The sequence below is a fragment of the Pinus tabuliformis genome, chromosome Q (genome assembly GCF_031772625.1).
Source record: "Pinus tabuliformis cultivar Carrire ecotype Pingquan chromosome Q, CPIR1, whole genome shotgun sequence".
In the NCBI taxonomy this organism is placed as follows: Eukaryota; Viridiplantae; Streptophyta; class Pinopsida; order Pinales; family Pinaceae; genus Pinus; species Pinus tabuliformis.
In genome coordinates this window covers 673,374,439-673,395,439 of record NC_142296.1, presented here as the reverse complement: position 1 = coordinate 673,395,439, position 21,001 = coordinate 673,374,439, and the positions used below count along the sequence as shown (strand labels likewise).

General features: G+C 38.3%; 1 protein-coding gene across 1 annotated transcript in view; it reads left to right on the top strand.

The window, feature by feature from the left end:
* Positions 1–19,867, top strand: part of LOC149221335 (protein RETARDED ROOT GROWTH, mitochondrial-like) — a 246,268-nt gene extending 226,401 nt beyond the window's left edge. The window contains exons 6-7 of the mRNA XM_089385079.1: positions 19,147–19,261; positions 19,389–19,867. Coding sequence (XP_089241205.1) covers positions 19,147–19,261; positions 19,389–19,532 — 259 coding nt within the window. The 3' untranslated portion in view covers positions 19,533–19,867. The remainder of the gene's footprint in view (positions 1–19,146; positions 19,262–19,388) is intronic.
* The last annotated feature ends 1,134 nt before the right edge of the window (positions 19,868–21,001 follow it).

Genomic DNA, 21,001 nt, shown 5'->3' with positions numbered 1-21,001 from the left:
GAAGAATTACTTTGACTGGGTTTTCCCCTCGAGGGGGATTTTTCCCTGGCATGTGTCTACATCTTGTGTCTGTTGTTTTATGTACTGTTGCTTTTGGTAATTGCTTGATGAACTAAAGAAAGAAGATATAAAGAATTGTAATAATAAGAAACACCACAAGTAATTATCAAGATCAAGAAAATGTTTGCTGCCTTTCTGATTTTCCAACATGGGATCAGAGCTTTGGTGAAGAAAAAGGTAGATCCATTCATAGGCACTATCTCTGGAAACGAGTCTATCATATTCAAGGAAGATTTCTAACTCTATCAAAGGGTGAGAACAAGCTTGAAGGAGCATCTAACTTCAGATCGTAGAAGAAGAGGATTGACCTAATCCTCGAGAAAAACAAGGTGCTGGATTTGGTAAAAGGAAATGTAAAGAAGCCTACAAAAGAAGCCAATGATGCCGAAAAAGGGAAATTCAGGGGTTTAGAATTGGTGGCTATGACTATAATGGTAGAAGGGATAAAAGACAATCTTGTCCCATTCATAGCTAACATCGAGCATGCTCAGGAGATGTATGAAGCCTTTTCGAAGTTCTTCACTATTAAGAACATTGGTCAAGTAGCAAGTTTGAAGAATGAGTTGAGGAATACAAAAATGATTAAAGCAGATACTTTGGCAACCTTCTTTGTGAAGATAACTATTTCGTGTTTTTTCTCGTTTTGGGTTCATGTACTCATTCAATTTTGATTATATTAAATACTAATCACCATTCTCCCTCTATTGTCTTGATTAGGGAAAACATCCGCAAGGAGGATCTCTTAAGACAAGGCTAGTCAAGAGACAAAGGTATGCTTTGAATACATTGATTTAAAGGATTATTCATTTGATGATCTATTACTAACTCTGTTGTGACTAGCTATATTGAATCTTAGTGATTCTTATTTGGGTGATCCATCTCTTGATAAATAAACCCACCCCATTCATATCCTTGATTGACTATGTAGAACCCTAGAGAGGTTCTGGAAAACCCTAACCAAAGGGTATGCTAATATGAATGTCTAAAATTTTAAGTTACTTAAGGATGATTATGAAATGCTAGTTGAAGTTTTATTGATGATGTCATATTTGGGATTTTGGTATGATCAGGAAATCCTAACTTGTTAGGGTTGAGTGATAAGGTCTAAAATCCTAGAACCTTTGAAGTTTTTGTAATGTAGGGTTTGCTATGTTTCTACATTGGAACCCTAGCACATTAGGGTTTGGTGGAATGTATGTTCTACGTTGGAACCCTAGCTCATTAGGGTTTGGTGGAATGAGTGAGCAAGGCCCTTATATTGTCTCAGAATTGATTTACTTGGTATGTGTGTGTTTGTCTAATCAAACCCTAGTGTAATCAAAATGATTGTGTGTCTAACTCTTATTTGATATCGTTGTGAAGTTGGGTTTGACTAACACATGATATGAAATGTATTTGCATGATGATGAAATCTAGGCATATATATAGATATGTCCTTTTGGTTGAAATCCTAGGTTGGTCTAGGTCAAGATGTATTAATGTTGTTGGACATATGATATGCTTATGTATGGTTATGAATTCCTAGATATGTGTTGACCTAGTCATTGATGGTCATGAGTCTTAGGATTTAATAGAAGTCATTGTCTGAGATTCTAGGATGATGATATCTGGAAAATCTAGGGTGTTATAGCTAAACCCTAGTGAAGTTAAAATTGTCTAGTATGTGTGAAATAACAATCCAAAATCTATTAGATGATAGTTGAAAATGAAAATCTAGGGTTTTGAAGTTAAATCGTGGTAATGACATTGTCTAGTGTAAAATGTAACAATATGAGATCTATGCATTTAATGATTGTTGAGATTTTGGAATTCTAAGGTTTTGGAGTTAAACCTTAGTCAAAGTAAAATTTTTGAAATATGACGATTTGAGGTTTGTAAAGAGATTGTTGAAATTTGAATTTTTGGTTGAGTGTGATTATTGCTTGGAAATATAGGGTTTGCAAACTAACCCTAGTGGTAGTTGGTCATGTTAGTGACTGTTTGATGGTTGATTGAAAATCTAGGGGAAAAACTAACCCTAGTAGAAGTTGGTTAGGTTAATGACTAAGTTGTGATTGACTTTGATTGATTCTCTATGAAATCTAGGATTTGTATGAATCACTAGTAAGAAGTCTAACATGTGTATTTTGAAAGGATATTAGATGCTTTGTAGATCTATAATTGTTTTAATGGTTTCTAGGGTTTGGTATATGCATTAGTAAGATATGTCATACCTTTGGAAGACACATTGAAATCCTAGATGGAATGAATGTTGTTATGAAGTAGTCTAGGGTGTATGACAAAGTCCCTAGCAAGATGTTGAAGAGTATATGTCTCTTGTTTGTAATTGAGTTTGGGTATTTGATATGTATAAATATGAAATGCTTCCGGGATTCTGATATGGCTAACATCATGCTTCTATAGATTTGGTTGTACTTGCTATTTAAGTTATGTAGGTACATAGTCTTCAACTTGGTGAAGATGCTCGATGTGATAAGGAAGCTGTGTTGGTACACAATCTTCAACTTGGTGAAGATGTGATGAACAAGATGGGGATGATGATAACTCTGATGAAATGGTTGGAAGCCATGAAAGATTCTCCGATGTCGAAAAAGAAGAAGCTGATCTCCCAGAGGAAGCATGAATAGAAGATATCTCACTAACATTAAGAGGGAGTCTAGATAAAGAAGTGCTTCCTGGTTAAGAGGGAGTGAGAGATATGGTTCTTTGCTTCATGTGTCATGCACTAGACTAGGGCTAACAACCGCAAGTTTGAGTGAAGGCCATGAGCAGGAACAAGAAACTGGAGAATGCATTTTTGTAGTGCCACTGAATGTAGGAAAGTAGGATCCGATTGAATAATATGTTGCTACATGTGTAGTAGGAAGAAAAATGTATGATTGAGGAATCTTTTGTCAAAGATTCGGTTGATAGTCCTACTATGGAAAATTAAGAAGCAACATCTGTTGTCTGTAAGACTCCGGATGCTTGTATTTGATTATGTACATGCGAAAGTATAGTATTGATTCGGGTTGTGTTTGTACAGGTGAATCTCTTGAAGGATTTGATAGCATGCTGGTTACCAATCAGTTTGATTGGGAGAGATTCATTATTCTTGATCTGTTGGATCAAGGGGTGTTGAGGCTTTGTGAGTGAAGCATTGCCTCAGAGGACATTTGGCCAGCACATTGTGTTGATGTCTAGAAGTTGGAAAGGTGGTGTTAATCAAAGAGCTCTGTTTTGATACACACCTGGATTTTTGGGTTGATGGTTAGCAAGTAAGCCTAATGGTACCTAAAGGGGCTGAAAGATTGAGTCCATCTTAGTCCCACCTGGATAGATTGCCTTGGTCAGGAATCTAGTCCTTGGCATTGCGGTGCCTAAACTATTAAGTGACTGTTTGGATAGATTGGCCTGGTCAGGAATCTAGTCCTTGGCATTGCGGTGCCTAAACTGTTGAGTCACTGTTTGGATAGATTGCCCTGGTCAGGAATCTAGTCCATGGCATTGCGGTGCCTAAAGTTCTTCATGGTTCATATAGTTTGAGATCTTCCATTGTATATGTACATTATGAATACCTCCCTAGTTAAGAGGGAGTGTTGGAAAAAGTAACTATGTTCAGTCTTCAATAATGTACTTGAGTCATCATGTAATGTACTTGTCAAAAGAATAAAGAAAATAATTTTTATTATTATTGTTGTGACTTATTAAAGCATGGGTTTCATGCTTGGGTCACCATGTTTTAGGTCAAAGTCCCCATTGAGGACTTCTAGGATTTATTCTGAGTCTATAGAATTATTCTACGTTTAAAGAGACCCTTCTTAGACTTTTGAATCATGTAAAAAGGTTTAGTATTGAGTCAAATATGTATTATGGAACCTCCACACCATGTCAGCCTAAGACCCTATTCGACGCCACAAGAAGCCTATAAAAGGAAGGACATCGAATTCATTTGGAGCATCACCTCTCATCAAGTTCGAATTCTCTCTATTGAGCAGAAATGCGAAAATCTATTTGCTAGGCAGAAGTGCAAATTGGGTAGTTGGGAAAGTCTGTTGCTGGGAAGCCGAAGTGAATACGAGTTTGGGTGATTCTAAGGAGTCAAGGAAAATCAAAATTTTGGGGTGTCTCTCTCTATTTCATGCTCTGTATTGGGAGATCGAAGTCTTCCAAGTTGGATTGCTGTCGGAAGCTGTTAATTGCTGCAAGTTGCTGCATAGTCGAAGTTGTTGGGAAGAGGTCAATCTTTTGGAGGCTGACTTGATGTGGAGGGAATGTCTGGTCAAGGTCTAGGGTGAAGAGTCTCAAAGAATACCATTGAAAGGAAGAATTACTTTGACTGGGTTTTCCCCTTGAGGGGGTTTTTTCCCTGGCACGTGCCTACATCTTGTGTCCATTGTTTTATGTACTACTGCTTTTTGTAATTGTTTGATGAACTAAAGAAAGAAGATATAAAGAATTGTAATAATAAGAAACATCACAAGTAATTATCAAGATCAAGAAAATCTTTGCTGCCTTTTTGATTTTCCAATAGTTTTGTATCCCAGTCCCGTGGGATTTGCTTTGTTGGTTTCCAACTTTAGGAGTGGCATTACATGGGAAATACTGATTTTGTTTGCGTGGTCTTGCTTCCCGAAACCACATACGTAACTCCCCTTTGCTCATTATAACCCCTTTTCACATATTTCCCATCCGGGTCCACATTCGTCCATTAGGTCGACAAGGAGTTAAGCTTCGCCTCCCCTTGTCCACTCTTTGGGTCATGCCTAGAACTATGCCCCAGAGGTTGATGCAGCGAAAAAGAAAGTGAAAAACATAATTTGGCTGCTCTCAATAAGAAATGTGCCATAAAATGCAAAAGATGGCCGGGACGTACAAATTTAGCACTTGGGAAAAAGCCAACATGAGCTCTACCCCTATCATCATGGCCATCACCCTAGTTCCTAGGGCCCCTGATATTGGCCCCCTGCATCATTAAGGAACCCATGATTGTCCCAACACTTGGTGGGTGATGAATTGCCCAACCTTGAGGAGGTAATCACTACTATATCTTACACATCATGCTCTCATTCCTTGGAGCCTTGAGTAGTTATAAAGGAAAAAAATCAATAAAAGGAAAAAGGCATATGAAGAAGGGTGGAAAAATAAAGGCCGAGGTAGCTCATGTACCACAATTTCTCCCTCCTACATTTATAACCCAAGTGTGGGCCTCCCTAATCATAGTTACCCTTGTACCATGACATGTGGCTTGTAGCCTTGCCCTAATGCCTCACTCCATTCCATCACTATATCACGTGACACTAACCATATTACGAATGTACCATGGACTTGTCACTCCCTTAGAGTTTGAAACCACTTAATAGGGTCCTTGATTAACCTCCTCCTTGAACTTGGAGACCTCTGTACACTTTAAAGCCCATTATGGAAGGGCATGCCATTATGAAGTGCCCACTTGGTGCCATGACTTGTAAGCTCATTTGCTCAATTACACTAATGATTTGTTTTACTAGAAGGTGAGGAGAAACATTGGATCTTATATTGGAATGTAGGTGGATCTTCATCTTGGGGTTTGGTCTCCCCATACGGGGTCCAAGCCGTCCAAGAGGTCATATTGGCATTTATAGGGTGTGCGTTGAGAGCCATGGGCCTCCACTATAGTAGAGAGCAGATTGCCATGCCACGGGATCCTTCAACACCACTCATTGATCGCTCGTATTCCACTTATTTGATGATGATGATGATGCACCTGGACCACCTTGCCCATCTACCCACTTGCACCACACACTTGGTAGTTGATCCAGGGCCCAGATGGAATTTTGTCTCACGATTTGAGACAAAGGGAGGGCTTGCATCATTGTTCCAGCCCTTACAGATGGGATACATGCTTGTTCGATTCAGTTGGAGACCCATGAGGACGCCTTTGCGACACCGCAACCACTTGGGAGAACCACGAGTCATTTGCTTGGAGATCAAGGGGCCATCCCCTTCATCACTATTTTTGGAGCCTTTCCATTCATTTGGGCACATGTTAGACTTCACTAGGCCTTCCAATGATCCTGCTAGTTATTGTATTATCATTTTGGCCCTCTTGAGAGGCTTATTTTTCATATTATGGAGCTATTTGGTGGGCTTGTCACAAAAAGTATTGTTATTTTGCACATTATTTTATTGTAGGGGCATTATTAGGCATAATTAGGCCATCTGAATCCCTTGGAGGATCATATAAAATATAAGAGAGGTTCATTTGATCTCTCATCATCACTTGGACTAGGATATCTCTTCTTGAGAATTTCACACTTCTTTCTTGGTTGTCTATTGGAGATCTCTTGATGCATTTCGATATTTTTGGAGCCGAGATTTTCGTTTTGTTGGAGCCGTCTTCTTGATCTTGGATTTGGATATATCTCTTGTTATCTTGTAAGGAAATTTTGCCTATGAAATAATGTCTAATGTGTGGAAATTATGTAACTAGCTCTTGTTCTTTTATTACCCTAATTATCGAATATCATTGTAAAAGAATGTTAGAGTGCAAATTTGTGCATGTTACCCATTGCTAAGAAGTAGATGAATGTTCCTAGTGAAGTAGAGTTTGTTTTTTCTCCATGAAAGTCCATAAATCTTGGGTGGATAAATGCTAGAGAGTGCTTGCTAGGGCATCTTTTTCTTTGGCCAAATTTCGAAGCTCATAGACTCCATAGCCCAAGGACAAGGCACTTGTCCGAGCCAATTCGGTGATCAAACCTTTTCCATTCTCTTTTTCTCCTTTTCCTAAAATTCAGCCCTAAACCTAGACGACGTACGAGGGCTTGGTGTAGATTGCAATAGAGAAGAGCTCTCACAAAACCGCTTGGACAACCCTCTGCATTGATGTTTCCTCTAGCTCTTCGAATTTGAGCCGATTTCGACAGTCAGATTGTGAGAAAACTCAAACCCTAGCTGGCACCCTGAAAATCATCTTGAACGTCTTGGTAAAGGGTCTTCTTGAGGGTCTGTACACTTCAAAAACCCAGAAGGAAATTCATCTTTTGTTGACCCCTTTCTTCTCATCCTTGTTTGAATTAATCACATTGTTGAATGATCATCCTGATTCCCAGGTCATGCTTGGATCCCCTAGGTCTCTCTTATAGTCCCAAACATTTGCATGCTGGTCATGTCATAAACCCTAAGAGATGTCCTTTCCCTTTTCTAAGAATCCTTGATCTGGGTGCATTCCTTGTGTTGAATACCCTTTCACCTAGGTCTAGGCCTATTGCCTTTAAGCCTTTGTTGCAGATCCCTTCATTTGCTTCTACGACAAGCAACCTATTATTTGAGCCTCTCCTTTGTATCGGGACTCCTCCCATCGGTGAAAGTCTGTAAAGAGAAGTGGACATCAACTGAGGTGACAATGGGTCCTTGTCCCATTGTTGCCACTTGGAAACTAGTTGTTGCCCTTTTGGAACCCCTCCTAGGACCCTTGTTGGATTGAGCACTAACATTTTTGGCGTCGTTGTCGGGGACACGAGATGTGTATCTTGTTCCCTTATGAAATTATCGACATATCATTCTTGGCGACTCCATTGGAAGAACAAAGCCCTAGTTCTTCATTGAACTTCAATGCTAATACGTGTAGGGTGAAGCAAACATCTATCAAGGCTTTCAAATTCACCCCGGTGACTCCATTTTGATATCACATGCAAAATCATGAAAAATGGCTTATTATCAAATAAAGATTGTCCTTGGGTTTCCTTGCAACAAACTTGATAGTGAAGTCTTTCGAAAATTGCAGGAAAGTGTGGATTTGTTTGCCGAGTATTATGAGTATTTAATTGAGCACAATGATAGGGATTTCATATTTGTGTATCGGAGTAGGAAAAACAAAGAGCTCTACCTAATACAATGTGCTTATGAGAAGGATCTTGACTGTCTCTTTGAGTTTTCTCACCATGCTTGTGCTTTCACTATCCTGATTGAACTAGTCAAAAAAAGATATTACAATTCACAACAAAGTCATCCCATATAAGTCAATGAATTGGACGATTGGAATGATTCTGAGGAAAATTGTGATGACCAAGCAAATGAAGAACCCATGGAGGATATTCAGGCTATAAATTTGGGAGTTGAGAATGAGCATGGTATTGATGAAAGCCCCACCCATTCATGCCCACAAGGATGAACAATATGAAATGGGGCTTCTCATTCATGAAAAGGCATTGGAGGATATGGCTATTGTGGATCCTTGTAAGGTTAACATCACTGATTTCTTCTACATAAATAAGGGAAAATGGAATATTAACCATTATTTCGACAATGACCCTATTTATGATACCGACGAGGAAGATGAGGTTGAGGTTGGTCTTTACTTTCTTTAGGGCATAACTCGCAATGACATACTTATTCAGACCGTCGAGAAGGAGGATCTGTTGGAAGTAGTTGGTCTCATTTATAATACTGACAATGACCTTGACAATAGCCCTACTTTCCCGAACCCTCTCCAAGATCCCAATGGCCCTTGCTTTGCCCTTTCTCACACCATCACCAATATTGATGAATCTTTTCCCCCTCTTGAGCATGATGTTGAGGAAGAGCCACTCATTAGATGTATCCCTTCTCCCCAATCATATCCTCAAGGTTGTGAGCACAACAATATTTCCCCTTTTTAATGTGACCGTCATATCGAGCAACCTGCTTGTTGTGTCTCCCCATGTCATCAGTCTCCCTTTCCATCCAATCATGACCCTAGGGTGGCCATAAAGCGCGATATGAATGATAAAGACCATGATGGGGATGATATGCCTGAGGTTGCCATCCATCGAAGGTTTATGAGCTTGATTGTTGATATCTCTATCTTTTGGTTGGAAGAAAGGATCTCGTGGAGTAGATTACATCCCTTTGTTCCCTCTTCCCCCGTGATACTCCATGTGTGGTCATTCTATTTTCCCACCTCCCACCCTTGTGACCTTCCATATAGCCATTCCTACCCTTGCCTTTGGATCTATTGCATGAGTAAGTAGAGGGGCAGTTGTTCTCATATTGACTGGATGATATGTTGGTTGCATTGGGTCTACATATTTGTATGATGTAATATGCATATTAGAGTAGGATGCATTACATATTGATTTTCGCATTAGAACCAATATCATATTCTTTATATCATGCTAGATTAGGTGAATTTAGATTAAAATTGCATCTAGAATAAATTTTTATAACTTGTTGATTTTTATGGCCTAATACAAGCATGGGCGATCATAAGATGCCACAAAAACATGTTGTCCCATATGCTTGGTCTTTGATGGGTAGGGAACAGGTCTACGGTCCCAAGAGATTGTTGGTGTTCTCATGGCCTCCCGTTTGAGTACGCTCGTGCACTCTATTGAGAAATCATGTCCTAATTGGAGACAGATATTACCCACCACCTGTGGGTGACACCCGTAGGAGAAAATTTTCTCCTATATTGTCTTCAGCTAGCAACCAACAACCCCTTGCAATCCCCAGATAGCTCGATGTGCCACCATCTCCGCCACCTGAGTCAGCCATTATGCACCCTCGCCCATTTGTCATGATTGTATGTTTGAAGGTGGGCCTTCCAACCCCGAACGTATGACTTTCATTATGTAGTTGGGTATTTTTGCTTACTCATCATTGACACATCTGGACATGGATTAGTGGGGGGATTCGGCGTAAAGATTGGGCTTGGTTTGAACTCTTCTCTCCTTGTTCAGTTTTGTGGTTAGTTTTGTATCCTAGTCCTGCGAGATCTCCTTTGTTGGCTACTAGCTTTGAGAGTGGCACTACATGGGAAATCTTGATTTTGGTTGCGTGGTCCTGCTTCCCAAAACCACATACATCACTCCCCTGTGCTCATTATAACCTCTTTTCACATATTTCCCATCCAGGTCCACATTTGTCCATTGGGTCCACGAGGAGTTAGCCTTCTCCTCCCCTTGTGCACACTTTGGGTCGGGCCTGGAACTATGCCTCGAAGGTTGATGCAGCTAAAAAGGAAGTAAAAAGCATAATTTTGCCACTCTCAACATGAAATGTCCCATAAAATATCCCATAAAATGCAAAATATGGCTGGGACATACAAATTTAGCACGTGGGTAAAAGCCAACATGAGCTCTACCCCTATCATCATTGCCATCACCCTGGTTCCTAGGGCCCCTCATATTGCCCCCTTGCATCATTAAGGAACCCATGATTGTCCCAACCCCTTATGGGTGATGAACTGCACAACCTTAAGGAGGTAATCATTGCTATATCTTACACATCATGCTCTCATTCCTTGGAGCCTTGAGCAGTTATTAAAGAAAAAAAAATCAAATAAAAGGAAAAAGGCATATGAAGAAGGATGGAAAAACAAAGGCCAGGGTAACTCATGTACCACGATTGCTCCCTCCTACATTTATAACCCAAGTGTGGGACTCCCTAATCATAACTATCCTTGTACATGGCATTTGGCTAGGAGCCTTCCCCTGACGTCCCACTCCATTCCATTGCTATATCACATGACACCATCCATATGACGAATGTACCATGGACCTGTCACTCCCTTAGAGGTTGAAACCACTTAATAGGGTCGTTGATTAATCTCCTCCTCGAACTTGGAGACACATGTACACTCTAAAGCCCATTATGGAAGGGCATGCCTTGTGAAGTGCCAACTTGGTTCCATGATTTGTAAGCTTATTTGCTCAATTGCACTAATGATTTGTTATACTGGAAGGTGAGGAGACACATTGGATCTTATTCTGGATTGTACGTGGATAATCATCTTGGGGTTTGGTCTCCCTATATGGGGTCCAATCCCTCCAGAGGTCATATTGGCATTTATAGGGTGTGCGTTGAGAGCCATGGGCCTCTACTATAGCAGAAAGCAGATAGCTGTGCTAAGGGATCCTTCAGCATCACTCATTGCTCGCTTGTATTCCACTTATTTGATGATGATGATGCCCCTAGACCACTTTGCGCAACCGACTACACACTTGCACCACACCTTGGCAGTTGATCCAGGGTCCAAATGGGGTTTTGTCTCACCATGGGAGACAAAGGGAGGGCTTGCACCATTGTTACAACCCTTGTAGATGGGATACATGCTTGTTTGATTCAATTGAAGACCCATGAGGAAGCCTTTGTGGCCCCACAACCACTTGGGAGCACCATAGGTCATTTGCTTGGAGATGAAGGGGTCATCCCCTTCATCACTATTTTTGGAGCCTTTCCATTCATTTGGGCACATGTTGGAGTTCACTAGGCCTTTCAACGACCCTCCTAGCTATTTTATTATCATTTCTGCGCTTTTGAGAGGCTTATTTTTCATATTATGGAGCTATTTGGTGGGTTTGTCACCAAAATTATTGTTATTTTGCACATTATTTTATTATAGGTGCATTATTAGGTATAATTAGGCCATTCAAATTCCTTGGAGGATCATATAAATATTAGAGAGGTTCATTTGATCTCTCATCATCACTTGGATATCTCTTCTTGAGAATTCCACACTCCTTTCGTGGTTGTCTATTGGAGATCTCTTGATGCATTTCTATATTTTTGGAGCCAAAATTTTCATTCTGTTGGAGCCATCTTCTTGATCTTTTATTTGGATATATCACTTGTTATCTTGTACGTAAGTTTTACTTAAGAAGTAATGTCTAATGTGTGGAAATTATGCAACTAGCTCTTGTTCTTTTATTTCCCTAATTATTGAATATCATTTTAAAAGAATGTTAGAATGCAAATTTTTTGCATGTTACTCTTTGATAACAAGTAGATGAATGTTGCTAGTGGAATATAATTTGTTTTCTCTCCATGAAATTTCATGAATCTTGGGTGGGTAAATGCTAGAGAGTGCATGCTAGGGCATCATTTTCTAGCCTCCTTGAAGACGATTTCAACCAAATTTCAAAGCACATAGACTCCATAGCCCAGGTACTAGCTACTAGTCTAAGCCAATTCGGTGATCAAACCTTTTCCCTTCTCTTTTTCTCCCTTTCCTAAAATTCGGCCCTAAACCTAGACGACCTACTAGGGCTTGGTGTGAATTGCAATAGAGAAGAGCTCTCACAAAATCGCTTGGACAACCTTCTGCATTGATGTTTCCTCTAGCTGCCCTCGAAATTTGCCCCGATTCTGACAATTAGATTGTTATAAAACTTAAACCCTAGCTGGCGCACTGAAAATCATCTTGAATGTCTTGGTAAAGGGTCTTCTTGAGGGTCTTTACACTTAAAAACTCAAAGGAAGTTCATCTTTCATTGACCCTTTCTTCTCATCCTTGCTTGGCTTAGTCACATTGGTGATTGAATCTCCTGAATCCTAGGTCTTGCTTGGATTCCCTAGGTCTCTCTTGCAGTCCCAAACATTTGCATGCTTGTCATCTTACGAACCCTAAGAGATGTCCTTTCCCTTTTCTAGGAATCCTTGATATGGGTGCATTCCTTGTGTTGAATACCCTTTCACCTAGGTCTAGGTCTCCTACCATTAAGCCTTTCTTGGAGAGCCCTTCATTTGCTTCTAAGACAAGCAACCTATTATCTGAGCCTCTCCTTTGAATGGGCTTTGGAAATCATATCATATCCAATCATTGGCCTCATCATTCTAGTGATTTCCTTTGTACTGAGACTCCTCCCATCGGTGAAAGTCCGTAAATAGCTCGAGACATCAACTGAAGTGACGGTGGGTCCTTTTCCCTTTGTTGCCACTTGGTCTAGTAGTTGCTCCTTTGGAACCCCTCCTAGGACCCTTGCTGGATTGAGTGGTAACAATGCCCACTTGATTAATGTGATTTGCATAACTTGTATTCCATTTTGGATCAGTTCTAGAAGCTTGGCCTTGTATTCAATACATAGTGGGTGTCTTTAGATGTTAAGGGTTGATGGGTTCGATTGTAGCACTATCCCCCCTTTTGAACCTTTGAATATGTAATTGAATTAGTCATTGTAACTATTTATTTGTCCATTTTAGGGGAAAAGATGGATGAGGCAATTGTAACCCGTGGGCTAGCATATATATAGATAAGGTAGCTTCAGTTCATTCACTAGTGAGTGGGTTTATAGTGTTTGAGACCATAGCTTTTCATATGGAGTGCTTGCTCAATAAGTATTGGAGGTAGCAATCAAGCCAGTTAGTATAGTCGGTGCAGATTTTGTATAAGCTACATGTGTTTGTGTGGCTAGTTATCTACTAGGGCCTTCCATCTAAGGCTTAGTTGGCGAAATCTAATCTCTTCGATGTTCTTTGCCGTATTTACAACCATTCCAAATTGGTGAAGCATATATTGTGGTATCACCAATTTGTTGGGATCATGTGTAAATGCAAAACTCAACTCTTCTTTAGGGGAGAGTTAATTGGTGTGCAATTTTGTTTGGTGACTTTAGGTCTTTTGTTTGCTTTGTTTTCAATGGCATCTGGCACTTTATGAGGATTTTATCATTGTTTACCCTTTGGAAAATATGTTGTGTGCTTTTGAAAATGATAGCTTTCTCTGACAAATAGGGAATTTCCACATAGGTCAAACAACTTAAGCAACTATTGGCACAAAGAAATTGAATATAACTATACTAGTGTATTACATGGTTAAAACCTTGAAAAAAGGGAAAACAATCCACGACCCAATCCAACATGACCACTTGAGGCAATATATTAATGCGAAAAAGGAGAGTTTTTCCCAATCAATCTTTAGCAATTACCCTCCATGCTCTTTAAATAGAGTTCATGTACCAATTGGGTGTTAAGAGATGGATAAATTTAACAATTAATATTGAGGAGAATATGAACCATCAAATCAATTTATTTCTAGAACATATTATGACCATCAGATTACATAACTACAACTGCATGGTAAGGACACACTAAAGAAACATATTTTATCTAAAGACACATTAGACCAAGTTGTTTTTAACTAAATCCTAAGTGCATAAGTATTGTAACATCCAACTTTAAGAACAACTTGGGTTAGTATTGAAGGATTTAGAAGGGTTTCACAAGAGGAGAAAGATGGAGGCATTAGAGCCTATCACCCCTTAATGAGAGTTTTTTGAACTTCTAACATAGATTAAAGTTTGGAAAACTTAGCTTCTATAAGAAACTCTGTGAAATATTTTGCAACTTGATCATTTGTAGTGCAAAAGAGCACTTTGAGAATGTGATCTTGAATAAGCTTTTTGATGCATCGTTGCTTGGGAACGAGAGCAGAAACGAGGGCAAGGAGTGACATTTTCAAAAGCTCCCAAGTCGAAAGTGATTTTGGGAGCGAATTTTATACAATATATATTTTTATATATTTTGATGCATATATGTCAACAGAAACATGTAGAATGATGAATTAGTGATAAAAAACATAAAAACATGGATTAAACCACATAACATCATTCATATAATCTTCATCAACCATAGGACCACAAATTACAAGTTCTCATTTATACAATATGTAAGGGTGGACATAATCAAAATAACATCCAATGCAATCCATGTCTAAACTGAAAATATATCAACAAATAGGCTCTAGATGGCCTCTAGCATCCAAAAAAATCATGCTACAACAAATACCTACATATCATCAAAATCATTGCCTATCTTGGTATCTTTGTCATTAATAACACCCTCTAAGCATTGACATAAGATAGAAAAAACGTAGCATGTCAGGTCAAGATTTTGTTTGAGTGATGGGTACATTTCTAGTAGGGTCATGATAGAGGTGTTCGACAACCAATGTCACTAACATCAAGGTACATAGAGGGTTTGGTGCTCTTGATTAAATACGAGTTCCATACCCTAGTACATGACAGAATCCAATGGAAACATTGCAATCCCCCTAATCTATAAATCCTGAAAAATTGATAAGTTTGTTGGATTTTGAGTGAGACCTAAAATTCCATTTTCTCCATATGAATCCAACAAGGTTAGAACCACTCTCAAACATTCTGAGTCATTTCATGATAATGTTAAAAATTTAAGTAAAATGATGAAAATGAAAGATAAAGGAGACTGTCACTAAGAATTTAACATTACCATGAATTGCATATTAGTACTAGGGCCATAGGCTTGAATATTAGGTTGCCCCAGTTACAAACTCTTGTTTCTTTGAAAAAAAATTGTGTTTGGAACATATTTGCGGATTTTTTTTTTTATGAAGAAAGCCAAGGGGCGATTTTTTTTTTGTGGGAGCGCGCTCTCGGGTTGATCCCAATGCGTTCCCGCTCGGAGCGGATTCAAGGGGGGGAGGGGGTACTCCCTCGTAACCTTTTTTTGATGAAGTGCATGGGTATCTCATTATGCTTGTCGTGCTGATGTTGAAGTGGATCTTTGGTGAGCTTGAGGGCCCTCTGATTGTCATACCAGGGTCTCGTTACATTTTACTGCTAGAATCCAAATTCTGAAAGGATCCATCAAAACTACAAGGCTACTTGACTTGCATTTACTGCTGCTTGATACTCTACTTCTTTTGAAGAAGACCAAGTGCTTGTTGCTCTTATAAGCACAAGTAATAAGTTTAGAACCATGACTAAAAACATAACCTATAGTAGATTTCCAATCATTAGGTTTGCTGGCCCAATTGGAATCAATAAAACCAACCGACAAAGGAGTTCTCCTTGAGCTATAATGTATTCCAAATTGAATTGTATCCTGCATATACCAAAGTCGTTTTTGCTGCTTTCAAATGGCTCTTATGGTGTGTTTGCATATATCAAGCAACAAGACCAACAACAAAGGAAATAGCAAGATTAGTATGAGTCAAATGTAAAGAGGATACCAACTAATTGATGGTACAAAGTGGCATCTATTTTGGGTGTTGTACAAGTGACAGCAAGTTTGACTCCAAACTAGAAGGGAGATGGCGTTGGTTTACAATCTTCTATATGAAAGCAATGAAGGTGGTCACATGCATACTTAGATTTGAGAAGGGAAATTACTTCCTTGGTTTGCAATACTTGGAGGCCAAAAAAATAATACAAATAGCCTAAATTTGTCATTTCAAATTTCTTCATAAGGTTGGATTTTACATGGTTTAAAACTTTGGGGTCACTACCATTGAGAATAAGGTCATTAACATAAAGAATAAGTATTGTCAGATGGTTTCTTACTTCCTTAATATAGGCATTGGAGTCAAAATGACATTGAGAAAAACCTGTTTCAAGGAGAAAGCTATCCATTTTAGCATACCAAGCCCAAGGAGCTTGCTTAAGGCCATAGAGAGATTTCTTAATGTGGCAAACAGGGCAGGAGTCATTTTGAACATGGCCAAGAGGTTGTTTTATGTAAATTTCTTCTTGTAAGTCCCTAAGAAGGCTGATTTAACATCCACCTGATGGATTTACCATTTTGTGGGAGGTAACGACGACTAGAACATGGTAGATGGAATTCATTTTGGCAACATGGGCAAAGGCTTCATTATTGTGGAATTTCAAAAAACAAAAATTCTGAAATTTAACAATACGAGGATTAGACTTGGTTTATCTACTTGGAAAGTGATAAGTTTTTTTGTCTATTTTTGATTTGCTGAGATTGCGTAAAGCATAGTTACAAGAGCATGTATATAAAAGGAAACACTTTCCTCTTTGTTTCTAGTTTACTGAGATCACACAGGGCACACAACAAGGAACATATGTAGATCATAAAGAGTAGCAAACTAGGAATATAAACAAAAACAATGAAATATTTACATCGTAAATTTTCTAAAAAAACACATTGAAACTTTATACCTCCAAATTTGATAGAAATTTCCATATTTTGGTCAAACGAAAACCTTTATGGGTGAAACAAATTCTGTTTTCAATTGAAAGCAGTGCTCTAGAAACAATGGAACATCTCGCTTAGCCCAGTAATGCACCTAAACAACCAAACCCATAAATCTTTTGATGCATGTAGTGACATAGATTCAGGTTCTTGATCAACAATGGGAGTGGGTCTTCATATGGGCTTTGATACTATGTTTGACAAATACTCTATGTCCACAGAGGAAACACCTTAAGTAACCACTCACACAAATAGAGTAAAGATTAGTCCAATGGTGTACTACATGGTTAGAACCCTCAAAGAGGAAACAATTAACAACCCCATGTTAAATTATGAACCGACCACTTGGCAATTAATCCCTAGCAGATTTATCACAGATCAGATTTATCAGAGATCTACTAGATAAAAGTACAACTAGGTTCTTAACACAATTATTCAGTGGAAGCACAATTACACAACCAATCAATCACATATAACACATAGATTCTGCCCAATCAACGATTCTTCATTAAATTAATAATTTGAATCTACTTGGGCTTCCATTTGGGAATAGTGGCCCAACTGAGAAAAATGCATATGCAACATACCCTAGATCTGATCTAGCTGATCAGGCCCTAGATTTGCTTTGGCTGATTTAGATCTCCAATGCAGTATCCCTGCACCTTCCTTGTACCTGACATACTTGAGTATCTCACTCCTCAATTGAGAAAATCTTTCTCAATGGCCTGTGTCACTGTATGGTGTCCTCCTGTGATTGAGGTAAATACTTTACTTTGCCTAAGTTTCTTTAGCTCAATAGCCAACATAATTAATTATATGTTTTTTCTAAGCTAGACTAAGTTACAAAAGAAACTTAATACTCGAGCAAGTGTCCTAAGGAGATTTTGGGTGAATTTTGCATGCCTAGACACTTAGGCCTATGTGGAAGTACCTGCTGAGCTACAAACATCAACAATCTGGCCAATGTGCCACTTGATGCAATATTTTAATGCAATAGAAAATAATTTTACATAAGAGTATTTCACCATCAATCTTTAGCAAATGACCCTCCATACTCTTTAAATAGAGATCTTGGACGAATTAAGTGTTGAGCAATGGATCAATATAGCCATTAGTTTTGAGGAGAATATGAACCGTCAGATTACTTTATTGTGACCATCAGAGTACATAACTACAAATGCATACTAAGTAAACACTTTAGAAGACACGTGAGACCAAGTTGCTTTTAGCTAACATCGTAACAAGTTTTTTTGTCTTCTCTGTCATATGTGGAGTGATTGGGTGCATGCAATTGTTGGCCAAAGGTTTTTTGCTTATCAAAAAATGCCAAATTGGTAGAGTTTGACGCAAATTTGGACTCTTTGTTTATGCTTTATTAGTATCAAGGAAGAGAATATAATTGCTATTGTTCATATCCTCTGCCTTTTTTTATAAAACTTTGCTGTTGTTAATATATTTACGTGAATATCAGAACTATCATTTCAAATTAAAAAAGGTATAAGGCTCAAACAAATATGTTACTGGTATGAGTTAATGAAAAGTTGAAAACATTCAATAAAAAGGAAGGAAAACTGGAGAATTAGGAAATTAGGGAGGAAAGCCGTTGAAAATAAACATAGACAGTGAAACAGAGGAAATTAGGAGGGAAATTAAGCAGCAGAACGAAAACTTGGCAATTGGGAACTTAGGGTGGAAAACCACTGAAAATAAGCATAAACAGTGAAACAGAGGAAAATGAGAAAGAAAGTAAGCAACAGAGGGAAGATTGTGGAGGGAGTGGTCATCATGTTGTTGTGTTTGCTAAATGAAAAACAGGGGAGACTATTTAGTAATAGTTTTGTTTTTAGTGCTCTGTGTACTTATGTTAGAGAAAATTGGAGAATTAGGAACTTAGGCAGGAAAACCACTGAAAATAAGCATACAGTGAAACACAGGAAAATGAGAAAGAAATAAAGCAACAGAGGGAAGGTGGAGGGAGTGGTTATCATGTTGTGTTTGATAAATGAAAACTGTTTAGTGTTACTTTTGTTGTTATGGCACTGTGTACCTACGTTAGACTAGTTCAGAATTAGGATGTAATCTGGAAACGATAACTGTACTAGAGGCTTTGTTTTATGTAATGGGAACATGCCATCTAAAAATCAATTTCTGTTGATTAACAAATAGATAACTCTAGGTTACCCAATTAGAACAAACACTTGTTTAGTATTGTCGTGTCCTCAGATAATTTTAATTTTATGCTCTACAGCCTTTGAGGTTTTGGTCCGCATATTTTCATTTTCAAATAATATGTGCAATTTGGCTTGAAATATGAATTTGCTTTTATGGCAATGCTTTTACAGTAGGGTAGTTTGCTGGGGCGATCGAAACTTCATTGCTTGTGTATTCTTCCAGGTCAGATGTCGCATGGAAAAATGCAAAATATGCACAAATTTGGGAGTATCTTCGAGATGAGTATGAATTAACACAGCGATTTGGGAGTCTTGACTACAAACTGAAGTTTGTAGAGGTGTGTCTCAATACGGACTCTTCCCTTGCCTTAAACTCACTTTAAGATGTGCCTATAGGGTAGTCATGGTTTGGTTAAGCTTAATTTATCTTTCAAAGCACTAACTGGATTTGGTTCTCTGCTGCAGCACAATGTGCGCTATTTTTTGGAAATACTGCAGAACAGAAAATCTGATTTCTTAGAGTGGCTTATCATATTTCTGATAAGTGCGGAAATATTAATTGGTGTTTACGATATTATTCGAGAAACAGGAATAGAACCTTTTAACTAGTTAACGGAAGGCTTCCGTGACTGGGGCATCTGTAAGGTACATGTATCATAAGCAATAACGGCATCTGGCCTTTATTGGAAGGTTAAAAATGATGATAAATTGGTCAGTTCTTCATAATGTATTAATCTTTGTTGGGTAATCAACCAATTTTTTTGTATCCTTAGCCAATGAAAAGAAATTATATTAATGCCCACAAGTGACCAAAATATTCAATAGAGTTTTAGGACGGTTGCATACATATATGCACCTTTCAAAGAAATTATATTAATGCCCACAATTGACCAAAATATTCAATAGAGTTTTAGGACGGTTGCATACATATATGCACCTTTCAATTTTTTTATTTTTTAAACGCATTCAATTATTTGTATTCCAGATGGTCATGAAGTCCATTTGAAAAATACAGTTTGTGTGAGCGGGAGGCACAATAGTACTACGTTGGCCTGAAGCAAATTGTCGAGAAGCCAAGTCATAATATGCCAAAATCTAAAACCAATGTTCAAAGACACTGCAATTAGAGTAAACACTTATCAGTGGGTCATCCCCGTCTGGTGCAAAGTTTACCATATGATTGGGCTGAATGCCAAATAAGATTGAGGTTATGATTTAAACGCTTACGCATATTTATTGAACAATTGCTAAGAGGCATTTCCATATTAGAGCAAAGTCTCAAGTCCACTGGAGGTAATTAAGAAAAAAATATCGTTAAATGGCCAGACCTTTGGTATTTCAATTTAAACGAATTGGCATTCAAGTAATTGTATCAACATTTCATTAGTTGTCTGCTGCAATATGAAGTGTACGAAAAGCAAATCCATTTTCAATGAATTGAGAGTTTGCAAAGTCATCATGAGCAATTTAGGTCAGTAACTGGTGGGTTATCTTCATTTTATTATTGGGTTTGGGGAGGTTATCATGAACAATTTTATTTGATTGTGTGGATGGGTGAAGTAGGATAGTTAGATAACTAATTCTTTTGGACATTTTCGCATTATTGTTTATGTGGATTTCCTAGCTTGTAGGAAAATAATGGTTCTTCGAGATGTGGAATCGAAATCAATATACAAAAAAAACAAAGTGAAAAACAAAAACAAATATTCATTCATGCATGCACACACATGAATACTTCTAACAAATACCAATATGCCATCACGAACACAAACCAATAACAATATGCCACTTAAGTACACAAACCCCTTAAGGTTTAAGTGAGTTTACAGTCTTGCAAACCCTTTAAAATCTAGTGCCCAACCCTTTAAATCTGCATGATTTTGATATTCTAAGCTTGAATATAGCAGCCAAATATTGTCCCATAACCCTAGCCTTGAGGACTTACATGTACAACTCTCACAAATTCATTCATCAAAGGCATAAGTGAGTTACATATTTGTTTGTAGTCGCTGATTGCATTTTTATCAAGTTATTAGTGATGGTAATATATCCAGTGTGAAAGGCACAATCTATTTGAT